General features: G+C 44.2%; 1 protein-coding gene across 6 annotated transcripts in view; it reads left to right on the top strand.

Annotated features, from left to right (window-relative positions):
- Window positions 1-12,000, top strand: part of LOC131109865 (disks large homolog 5-like) — a 35,764-nt gene that overhangs the window by 7,490 nt on the left and 16,274 nt on the right. For all 6 annotated transcript variants that reach the window (XM_058062304.1, XM_058062301.1, XM_058062303.1 and 3 more), the window contains 8 exons: window positions 199-342; window positions 4,030-4,213; window positions 6,168-6,424; window positions 6,484-6,796; window positions 7,637-7,867; window positions 10,100-10,284; window positions 10,365-10,490; window positions 11,421-11,553. In XM_058062304.1, the coding sequence (XP_057918287.1) occupies window positions 199-342; window positions 4,030-4,213; window positions 6,168-6,424; window positions 6,484-6,796; window positions 7,637-7,867; window positions 10,100-10,284; window positions 10,365-10,490; window positions 11,421-11,553 (1,573 nt within the window). The remainder of the gene's footprint in view (window positions 1-198; window positions 343-4,029; window positions 4,214-6,167; window positions 6,425-6,483; window positions 6,797-7,636; window positions 7,868-10,099; window positions 10,285-10,364; window positions 10,491-11,420; window positions 11,554-12,000) is intronic.

Genomic DNA, 12,000 nt, shown 5'->3' with positions numbered 1-12,000 from the left:
CAGCAGCAGCGGAACGTGACATTGCGTCGTTTTTCCACTGACTCTTATCAGACGACGACTTGCTTTAAATTTTAATGCCTGCAATGTTAGCGGGATGTTTATCTCCCGTGTGGCGTCTTGATGCATCACCGTCAGCGGGACCCACCTTTCTCTCTCTCTCGGTCCGTGTATGTATTTATGTGTGTGTGTGATTCGCAGACCCAACTCCAAAGCGGGCCACGACTACGAGCGCCTGAAGCTGCAGTGCATGACGGCCATGGCCGACCTGCAGTCCCTGCAGAACCAGCATAGCACCACCCTGAAGAGGTGCGAGGAAGCGGTGAAGAAAGCCGATTTCTACCAGTGAGTGCACAACAACTCGTGCGGTATATATATATATATATATATATGTGTGTGTCAGGCATGGAGTCTAGGGGGATAAGGGGGGTCTACATTTTTAAACAGGCAGCACTTTAGCATTGCTCAGCCCGCGGCGGGGGGGTCAGCGGCGAGTTCAGCTTCCACTCTTGACACATTCAAAGCAGATTGCATGGAACAGATTTTTATTTTGGTGACAATAATGGGGATGAACTTGTCATAGCGGCCGGCAAGCTGGCGCTCTAAGCGCCCCCGCCCCCAAGAAAAGAATCCCCCCATCAACTTAATTTCATATTTGTGATAGTGGTTTTCAGGACCCACTCGAGTTCCCGCAAGTTTTTTTTACATCATTGTGACCTCTATACATCAACAGCAGTACAAATCCAACATCATATATCCTTGTGAGATGCATTCAGGGACACTCTGAACATCACAAACACAAATACCGCTTTATAATGTGTGTAAAGAAAAATACAAAGTGGGTATTCTGAAAAACCATCTCTTCAATAAAAACAGTACAAATGGGCATATTTCATACATAAATCATAATCATGGTTTAGTGAAATTGTGATTAATCTGATTAATCTCATTTTTCTCAGCCCTAATTTTTTACTTAATACACGGGACTAAACTACATTTTATGTTATAATATATCTGCTTTCAAAACAGGTAATATATCAAATAACTAATGACTGCCCTGTGATTGGCTGGCGACCAGTCCAGGGTGTCCGAAGACTGGGATAGGCTCCAGCATCCCCGCCACTGAATTCCGCCCATGAATGACTTAGAACATTTTCAAAATGATTTCCATGAAGACATGCAAATCAAGTTCAATTCCACCCTCGGCCATCTCTGTGTGTTGAGTTTGCATGTTCTTCCCGTGCATGCGTGGGTTTTTTCCGGGTACTCCGGTTTCTTCCCACATTCCAAAAACATGCTAGGTTAATTGGCGACTCCAAATTGTCCATAGGTATGAATGTGAGTGTGAATGGTTGTTTGTCTATATGCGCCCTGGGATTGGCTGACTTCGCCTCTCGCCCCAAGACAGCTGGGGTAGGCTCCAGCACCCCCGCGACCCTTGTGAGGAAAAGCGGTAGAAAATGAATGAATGAATATCTATTGTGTGCCCTGTAATTGGCTGTCCACCAGTCCAGGGTGTACCCCGCCTCTCGCCCAAAGACAGCTGGGGTAGGCTCCAGCACCCCCGCGACCCTTGTGAGGAAAAGCGGTAGAAAATGAATGAGTGAATATCTATTGTGTGCCCTGTAATTGGCTGGCCACCAGTCCAGGGTGTACCCCGCCTCTTGCCCAAAGACAGCTGGGATAGGTTCCAGCACCCCCGCGACCCTTGTGAGGAAAAGCGGTAGAAAATGAATGAATGAATATCTATTGTGTGCCCTGTAATTGGCTGGCCACCAGTCCAGGGTGTACCCCGCCTCTCGCCCAAAGACAGCTGGGATAGGCTCCAGCACCCCCACGACCCTTGTGAGGAAAAGCGGTAGAAAATGAATGAATGAATATCTATTGTGTGCCCTGTAATTGGCTGGCCACCAGTCCAGGGTGTACCCCGCCTCTCGCCCCAAGACAGCTGGGATAGGCTCCAGCACCCCCACGACCCTTGTGAGGAAAAGCGGTAGAAAATGAATGAATGAATATCTATTGTGTGCCCTGTAATTGGCTGGCCACCAGTCCAGGGTGTACCCCGCCTCTCGCCCAAAGACAGCTGGGATAGGCTCCAGCACCCCCACGACCCTTGTGAGGAAAAGCGGTAGAAAATGAATGAATGAATATCTATTGTGTGCCCTGTAATTGGCTGGCCACCAGTCCAGGGTGTACCCCGCCTCTCGCCCCAAGACAGCTGGGATAGGCTCCAGCACCCCCACGACCCTTGTGAGGAAAAGCGGTAGAAAATTAATGAATGAATATCTATTGTGTGTCCTGTAATTGGCTGGCCACCAGTCCAGGGTGTACCCCGCCTCTCGCCCAAAGACAGCTGGGGTAGGCTCCAGCACCCCCGCGACCCTTGTGAGGAAAAGCGGTAGAAAATGAATGAGTGAATATCTATTGTGTGCCCTGTAATTGGCTGGCCACCAGTCCAGGGTGTACCCCGCCTCTCGCCCAAAGACAGCTGGGATAGGCTCCAGCACCCCCGCGACCCTTGTGAGGAAAAGCAGTAGAAAATGAATGAATGAATATCTATTGTGTGCCCTGTAATTGGCTGGCCACCAGTCCAGGGTGTACCCCGCCTCTTGCCCAAAGACAGCTGGGATAGGCTCCAGCACCCCCGCGACCCTTGTGAGGAAAAGCGGTAGAAAATGAATGAATTAATATCTATTGTGTGCCCTGTAATTGGCTGGCCACCAGTCCAGGGTGTACCCCGCCTCTTGCCCAAAGACAGCTGGGGTAGGTTCCAGCACCCCCGCGACCCTTGTGAGGAAAAGCGGTAGAAAATGAATGAATGAATATCTATTGTGTGCCCTGTATTTGGCTGGCCACCAGTCCAGGGTGTACCCCGCCTCTTGCCCAAAGACAGCTGGGGTAGGCTCCAGCACCCCCACGACCCTTGTGAGGAAAAGCGGTAGAAAATGAATGAATGAATATCTATTGTGTGCTTGTGTAATTGGCTGGCCACCTGTCCAGGGTGTACCCCGCCTCTCGCCCAAAGACAGCTGGGATAGGCTCCAGCACCCCCACAACCCCCGTGAGGAAAAGTGGTAGAAAATGAATGAATGAATATCTATTGTGTGCCCTGTAATTGGCTGGCCACCAGTCCAGGGTGTACCCCGCCTCTTGCCCAAAGACAGCTGGGATAGGTTCCAGCACCCCCGCGACCCTTGTGAGGAAAAGCGGTAGAAAATGAATGAATGAATATCTCTTGTGTTGTCACATGAGTTGCAGGATCAGCCATTTTATTTGTCAAATGTCAGATGATTCAAATCAACTAATTCCCACTGTTGCACATCGTTATCTTTAAAGCTGTTCACAAATAAGCGCTTTAGCATTTTCATCGCTAACTCTACCAAAATGAGCGAGAAACGCCCTACAAAACATACCCTGGGTTTTCCTTTCAAACCCAACATCAACAATTTAGACGTAAACACCAACTTTATACTCTGTAATTATCGTCCCGAAGCAGCGGGGGCTGTATCTGCGGCACGAATGGAGCATTTGTTGCCACAATGAGAACAAGCCGGAATCCTTTCTGTTTTATTATTATTATTTTTTTTTTTTTGGGCCAGACCATCTCCAAAGTCAACCAACATCTGTCTCCGACGCAAACAGACAGATGAAGGATTATTGCCGTGCTTAAGCTCTCTCATTCTGGGACGAGTTTGCACATCGGATAAAGTCATTGTTTATCGTTGTCCACTTCACACTGAACAACACCGCGCGGTTGTTTTTGAAATTGTTATTTCCGACAATACAAGGCGCACGTTTTGTCAGCACGGTTTTTGCACAGTGGCGCGTTGCATAAGCGTCTTTACTGCCAACACAAAAGTAATTAGCACTGTGACTGTAATGGAGAACAGCTGGCCTTCTGACAGAATCAACCACATCGGCTATTTTGGGTCCTGAGAAAAACAATCCTGTGTTTTAACTTCGTGCTGCCTCACTTTTTTCAGTTTGGGTACGAATCCATAAAGTGCAATAACGCTGATGTTGACATTTTAGCACGCTGCACAGCCGCTTGGCCGGCGAGCATGGCCAGCTGAAGGAGGAACTGGAGGCGTTGAGGCTGGATAACGTGCAGCTGGTGCGGGAGCACAACCATGCCAAGCAGGCCTGCGAGGAACTCAGGAGGCTGCGTGACGACGACCGGAGAGAGGTGGCCGACATGAGGATGCTGCACCAACAGGTACACAGGAACCAGCAGGGGGTGCGATCTCACCAAATCCAGACATTTTTTCTGACTTTCATCTCAAAATGAAAAATATTTTCCTCATATTGCAGGGGTCGGGAACCTTTTTGGCTATAAGAGCCATGAAGACCAGATATTTTAAAATGTGTATCTGTGAGAGCCATATACATTTTGAATGCAATAAAATGTGTGCATTTTTATGTAAGACCAACAGTTTTCGATATAATGGGCTCTAATTACGTAGACCAGGCACACTACCCCACGCCAAGGGGGTGTGGCCAGCACACTTTTGTGAGCAGCGCAGTGTCCAATAATAAATCAAATACTTGCTGCCATTAATGCAACTTCTGCTGCTGCATGGTTTTGCACCGTACTCAGTATATTTCATTCTTTTGGCCATCTTTGCCAGAAGGCTTGGTTCTGCAGCTTTAGCTATTTAATAATAATAATAATAATACATTTTATTTGTATAGCGCTTTTCAAGATACTCAAAGACACTTTACAAAAGAATGAAGTTGAATAGAGCAAGTAAACAGAATAAAAGACACACCAAAATACAACATTCATTGGTTAGTACACAGTTAAAAAAGCGGGGGCGGGGCACAGCAGTCAGATATAGAAGGTTAGACATTAAAAACAGATTTAAAGAGGTGGGTTTTGAGTTGTTTTTTGAAGGTGGGAAGGTCAGGGCAAGCACGGAGTGAATGGGGCAAAGAGTTCCAGAGAGTGGGGGCAGCGATGGAGAAGGCTCTGTCATGTCTCCCCAGGTTCGGAGCTTGGTCTTACAGGGGAGTGCCAGGAGGTTGGAGTCTGAGGAGCGAAGGGGACGCGGGGGATTATGTGGATGGAGGAGGTTTGTGAGATATGGGGGGGTCAGATCGTGGAGGGCTTTGTAGGTGATGAGAAGAATTTTGAAGTGAATGCGTTGGGGGACGGGAAGCCAGTGGAGGTTTTGGAGGACAGGGGTAATGTGTTCACGGGAGCGGGTGGAGGTGAGGAGGCGGGCAGCGGAGTTCTGAATATATTGTAGTTTGTTGAGGGTTTTGGATGGTGTACCGTAGAGAATGCTGTTGCAGTAGTCGATTCTGGGGGTGATGAATGCATGGATTAGGGATTCAGCGGTCAAATAGTCATCTATTTGACTAAAGGAGGAAAGTTTACATTTACATCTTAATGACCGAGGTACACTACCGCATTACCCAGTAATAATCGAGTTTTGGTGTTTGACCAGGAAAATATCATCAGGAAAGATAGATATGGTCGGCCATATTGCAGTAGAAAATAGATGGACGGATTAAAATGCATGAGAAAGTTGTTGATTTTGAATATTTTTAACAGTGATTTATGTGATGTTTAGATAGATAGATAGATAGATAGACTTCCTTTATTGTCATTGCACAAAAACAAAGTAGTGAAATTGCCAACGAAATGTCGTTGCCTGGCTCCCATATAACAGACACAAAAGAAGATAAGTAATAATAAATAATAACAATAATAATAATGTGGAGAATAAATAGACACCAAATATGAACAACATAATGTAAAGTGCAGCGTGAACAGTAAATTGCCCAAATAATTTAAATAATTAAAATAAATAATAATAATGTAAGTAAGATAGAGGGGCTTATTTGGCATTCAGCAGTCTGATGGCCAGGGGGAAGTAGCTGTCTCTGAACCTGGTCGTCCTACAGCGGATGCTGCAGAGCCTTCTCCCCGATGCCAGGCGAGAGAACAGTCCATGCTGGGGGTGTGTGGGGTCAGAGCAGATCCGATGGGTTTACTTTAAAATGTTAGCAAACATACATAAAATGTTAGCAAACATACATTTTTATTGTGGTAAATGCTTGAGAGCCAGATACAGTCATCAAAAGAGCCCTACCTGGCTCCCGAGCCATAGGTTCCCTACCTCTGTCATATTGCAACCATTTAATGGAGTGTCTGTAATTCACAGGTGATGAAAGAAGGTTCCACCGATGCCCTCAACAAGCTGTACGACTCAGCAGTGGACAAACTGGAGGCGGTCCGGAGCGACTACGACGGCCTGAGGAAGCTCTACAATGAGAAAACCGCCAGCCACAACGCCGACCTGAGCCGCCTGGACCACTTGGAGGAGGAGAACCACCATCTCCAGAAACAGCTGGACATGCTGATGAAGCAGAGGGACGCCGCCATCCACTACCAGCAGCAGTACTCATCGTCCATACGAAGGTGAGGCAGCACAACATCAAGAACTAAATAAGTTAGTTACGCGTCCCCGTCTGGTCCAGATTCGACAACACCCAGCAAGAGCTCTCCAAGGCCGCCGCCCAGAACCTGGAGCTGCAGCGGGAGATGGAGCGACTGCAGTCGGAGGCCACGCGATTCAAGACCCAACAACTCAAAGCGGCCAAAGAGTGCGACAAGTACAAGGAGGAGCGGGACTCGGTCATCAACGAGTACCGGCTCATCATGAGCGAGCGTGATCAGGTGATCAAGGAGGTGGAGAGGCTGCAGACCGGACTGGAGGTGGCCGAGGCCAAGCTGAAGAACACGTCCTCGGAAAGACGGGTGGCCAACGAGGAGCTGGAAGCTCTCAGACAGGTAACGGGAGTGACAGAAGAATAGTGAATAATGGAGTCATAGGAAATGCTAATCCAAATTAGCATTGTTTAGCCTTGGCGGAGGTCTCATTCATTCATTTTTTCGACCGCTTTTTCCTCACGAGGGTCGCGGGGGTTGCTGGAGCCTATCCCAGCTGTCTTGGGGCGAGAGGCGGGGTACACCCCGGACTGGTCGCCAGCCAATCACAGGGCTGATATAGTCAAACAACCATTCACACTCACATTCATACCTATGGACAATTAACCTAGCATGTTTTTGGAATGTGGGATGGAAACCGGAATACCACGCATGCACGAGGAGAACATGCAAACTCCACACAGAGATGGCCGAGGGTGGAATTGAACCCGAGGTCTTCTAGCTGTGAGGTCTCCGCGCTAACCACTCGACCACCGCGCCACCCATCTCAGTGTTGTATTGCAGTATATGTACTGTATACGTATTAATATATGTTTTTTAAATGCGCACCCTACTTTGTACCATTCAGCCTTGTGGGATACATTGTGGTTGTCTACAATCATGCATTTTCTGTTTCTTTTTGTTTTTGCATGCTAATTCTCATGGATTATACATGTTTGGAGTAATGACTTTAATAATGTAACTTTTATCCAACAATTTTTGGATGCCAGGCGGGATACGTTGTGGCTGTCTGCAACCATTCGTTTCTCGTTTTTTTTCATTTTGATGGCTGCTTAGAAAATGTGGTGAACCTTGATGGGGGAAAAAAAATGATGAATAATGTAGATTCCATCTTTCAAAAGGATGTAATGTCTGCATTCATGTGCCTACCAAAATAAAAGTCCACTTCTTGTGCCGTGCCAGGAACTGGCCTCATCCCTCATGGACAGAGACCGGGCCATCTGCGAGAAGAACGAGCTGCTGGAGAAGTACTGCCACGAGGTGAAGGACAAGGCCGAGGCCCAGAAGGAGCTGAGCCAGGCCTGCAAGGACATCAAGACGGTGCGCGAGGAGCGCGACGTGGCCCGCAAAGAGAGGACCGAGGCCATCATCCAGCGGGACCAGCTGCTCCGGGAGTATTATCAGGCCAGACAGGTAGCCCAGACAGACGGGAGATTTATTATTATTATTATTATTTACAAATGACGGGATTGATTTATTACGAGGACAATAATCCTTTCATCCCATCTCATATAATAGTCATAAATGTTTCATTTTTCTAAGCTGCTGGCACGGTTCCGCACATTATGTTCACATTCTTGTATTACAAACGATCAGCGATTAATTCGGAAAAGCTAAATCCATCCTCAATAGGAGTCAGTTTAGCCATGAGCGTAATTACTGCTCTCCCTAACGCTGTGTTTATTTTCTGTTTAGAGGGAAAGCGCTGAGAGATTTGTGTGTAATTACACTACAGCTGACCCACTTGCAACTGCGGCAAATCACCCAAAACAAGCGTTTCACGTTAAGTTTTGTAGGACGAGGACCGAGACACTCATTGGCAGCGACTGCTTTTAGGGAATAATACAACAGAAACGTTACATTTGACAATACATGCTTATTGTAATTTCTACTAGGTTACACTCTGAAATGGGCTCACTCCATTCATGCTGTTGTTTTATGGAACAAACATCCCAGGGTGCTGAAACCTTTATAGTTAGAGGCCTGGTGCCAACAAGACATTTTATTTTTTAATCTCACTAGGTATTGTGACACACATACAAATTAAATAAAATATAATTAAAATAATAAAATTAAAAATAGCAGCATTGGGGAGACAAAAATATTATTATTTTTTTAATAACATTAAAAATAGTACAAAGGTGTAATATAATAAGAAAACTGTTGCTATACTAAAAACAATATTATGTATTTTTTTTAGCATTTCTTAAACAAAATTAAAACTGAAAAAAAATTAATTAAATTAAATAAAAAAATTAAATGGACCCCGATTGCTTTAATTTTGGACATCCTTGCAATATACTTTTTTTTGTCATTTTTTAATTTTTTTAATTCCTAGGTTCTCAAAGTGGGGATTGCCATAAGGGGTACGTGAATTTAAAAAAAAAAAACAGCATTACTACATTAGCGTTGAACAAAATTAAAACTGAAAAAATTAAAAAAAATAAATAAAATTAAATAAAAAAATTAAATGGCCCCTGATTACTTTAATTTTGGACATCCTTGCAATATACTTTTTTTTTTTGTCATTTTTTAATTTTTTTAATTCCTAGGTTCTCAAAGTGGGGATTGCCATAAGGGGTACGTGAATTAAAAAAAACAAACAAAAAAAAACAGCATTACTACATTAGCGTTGAACAAAATTAAAACTGAAAAAAATAAATAAATAAAATTAAATAAAAAAATTAAATGACCCCCGATTACTTTAATTTTGGACATCCTTGCAATATACTTTTTTTTGTCATTTTTTATTTTTTTTAATTCCTAGGTTCCCAAAGTGGGGATTGCCATAAGGGGTACGTGAATTTAAAAAAACAAACAAAAAAAAAACAGCATTACTACATTAGCGTTGAACAAAATTAAAACTGAAAAAATTAAAAAAATAAATAAAATTAAATAAAAAAATTAAATGGCCCCCGATTACTTTAATTTTGGACATCCTTGCAATATACTTTTTTTTTTTTGTCATTTTTTAATTTTTTTAATTCCTAGGTTCTCAAAGTGGGGATTGCCATAAGGGGTACGTGAATTTAAAAAAACAAACAAAAAAAAAACAGCATTACTACATTAGCGTTGAACAAAATTAAAACTGAAAAAAATAAATAAAATTAAATTAAAAAATTAAATGGCCCCCGATTACTTTAATTTTGGACATTCTTGCAATATACTTTTTTTTGTCATTTTTTTATTTTTTTAATTCATAGGTTCCCAAAGTGGGGATTGCCATAAGGGGTACGTGAATTAAAAAAAAACAACAAAAAAACCCCAATATTACTACATTAGCGTTGAACACTGACATTTACGTAATGCCATCTAATGCCTCATGTGAACAATCACAGCCAACCGGCAGTACAGTACAAAAGAGGCTACGCTACAACATAAAGTTGTTTGTTGTTCTGTGTGCATTAGATGAACAAATAGGCACTTTTGATGATGTGCATTAAAAGTGTTAAATAGTGAAGATTATTCAACATCATTCATATTGCGTGAGAGCTGGTCTTATGCGGTGCTGTGGACTATGTTAGAAATGAGTAAATATAGTTTCTCCTCCATGTTAATGGGAGTGATGCACTTCATTGTAACAAATAAATCCATCACCGTAAAAGCAAAAGTCGAGAAGACTCGAAAGAGCTGTTTCTCTTCCAGAAACAAGACTCGGCCACTCTGGACATGGAGAGAGCCAACAAGGAGATTGAGATGCTGAGGAAGCAGTACGAGGCCATCAGCCAGGAGCTGAAGGAGGCCTTGCAGGAGGCGGAGGTGGCCAAGTGTCGACGGGATTGGGCCTTCCAGGAGAGGGATAAGATAGTGGCAGAGAGGGAAAGCGTACGGTGAGGATGCAGAAGAAACGACACTCCATTCATATCAATAAATGTATTAATATTTTGTTATCTTTTTATCCACTCGCTAGTACGTTGTGTGACAACCTGAGGCGAGAGAGGGACAGGGCTGTGAGCGACCTGGCAGACGTGCTGAGGAACCTGGATGACACCAGGAAGCAGAAGAACGATGCTGCGCGTGAGCTCAAGGAGCTGAAGTGAGTCGTTCGGAATTACGTCTCAGGACCGTACATCGACTTGAGAAGTAGGGATGTCCAACCGGTAGTCCGTGGACAGCACGTGACCAGACTGTGACTAATATTTTTGCAATAGGTCCTTTTAAAAAGAGCAGATCTCTCCTCTCACATAGAGGATCTTTGACCAGACTTTTTTTGCAGTAGGTCTTCAAAAACAACAGACTTCTACTGTCAAGTAGAGGATCTTGGAGTACATTTTTTGCAGTAGATCCTTATAAACTTATAAACTGTTGTTGTCATAGGATCTTTGACTTGTGGTTTTATTTTTTTTTTGCATTAGTTTCTTAAAAACAGCAAAGCTCTTTGGTCATATAGAGAATCTTGGATCAGTATTTTTGCAATTGGTCCTTAAAAACAGCAAACCTCTGTCATAAAGAGGATTTTTAACTTGTTTTTTTTTTGCATGTAGTTTCTTAAACAACAGAGCTCTCCTGTTGCCTAGACAATCTTTGACTATTTTTATTTTTTTTGCGTTTATTTCTTTAAAAAGAGAACCACACTGCTGTCACATTGAAGATCTTTGACTACTGATTTGCAGTAGTTCCTTAAAAAACGGCAAACCACTTCATAAAGGATTTGGTCTCACATGTTTGTATAGAGGCTGCACGGTGGAGGAGTGGTTAGCGTGCAGGCCTCACAGCTAGAAGACCCGAGTTCAATTCCACCCTCGGCCATCTCTGTGTGGAGTTTGCATGTTCTCCCCGTGCAGTCAATGCATATTCATGCATGAATGTGAGTGTGAATGGTTGTTTGACTATATGTGCCCTGTGATTGGCTGGCCACCAGTCCAGCGTGTACCCCGCCTCTTGCCTGTAGTCATTTTGCAAACACTATCCTCCTCATTAACTGCAAATAAACCGTACTCAATGTTGTTTTTTTTGTCTTCCGCAGGGAAAAAATGGAGGACCAGTTGGAAAAGGAGGCGCGGTTTCGTCATCTGATGGCTCACAGCTCGCACGATTCCGCCATCGATATGGACTCGGTTGAATGGGAGACGGAAGTTGTAGAGTTTGAGAAGCGCAGAGTGAGTCGGCGATGAACTGCATTCATTCATTCATTCATTTTCTACCGCTTTTCCTCACGAGGGTCGCGGGGGGTGCTGGAGCCTATCCCAGCTGTCTTCGGGCGTAAGGCGGGGTACACCCTGGACTGGTGGCCAGCCAATCACAGGGCACATATAGACAAACAACCATTCACACTCACATTCATACCTATGGACAATTTGGAGTCGCTAATTAACCTAGCATGTTTTTGGAATGTGGGAGGAAACCGGAGTACCCGGAGAAAACCCACGCATGCACGGGGAGAACATGCAAACTCCACACAGAGATGCCCGAGGGTGGGATTGAACCCTGGTCTCCTAGCTGTGAGGTCTGCGCGCTAACCCCTAGACCACCGTGCCGCCATGAACTGAATTATTATTATTATTATTATTATTTGCGCTTGTGTTCCATGAACTTTGTTTGATTTC

This window comes from Doryrhamphus excisus, chromosome 22, assembly GCF_030265055.1.
Source record: "Doryrhamphus excisus isolate RoL2022-K1 chromosome 22, RoL_Dexc_1.0, whole genome shotgun sequence".
Classification (NCBI taxonomy): domain Eukaryota; kingdom Metazoa; phylum Chordata; class Actinopteri; order Syngnathiformes; family Syngnathidae; genus Doryrhamphus; species Doryrhamphus excisus.
Note: the sequence above shows the minus strand (reverse complement) of the source record. Positions and strands in the feature narration are given on the sequence as shown.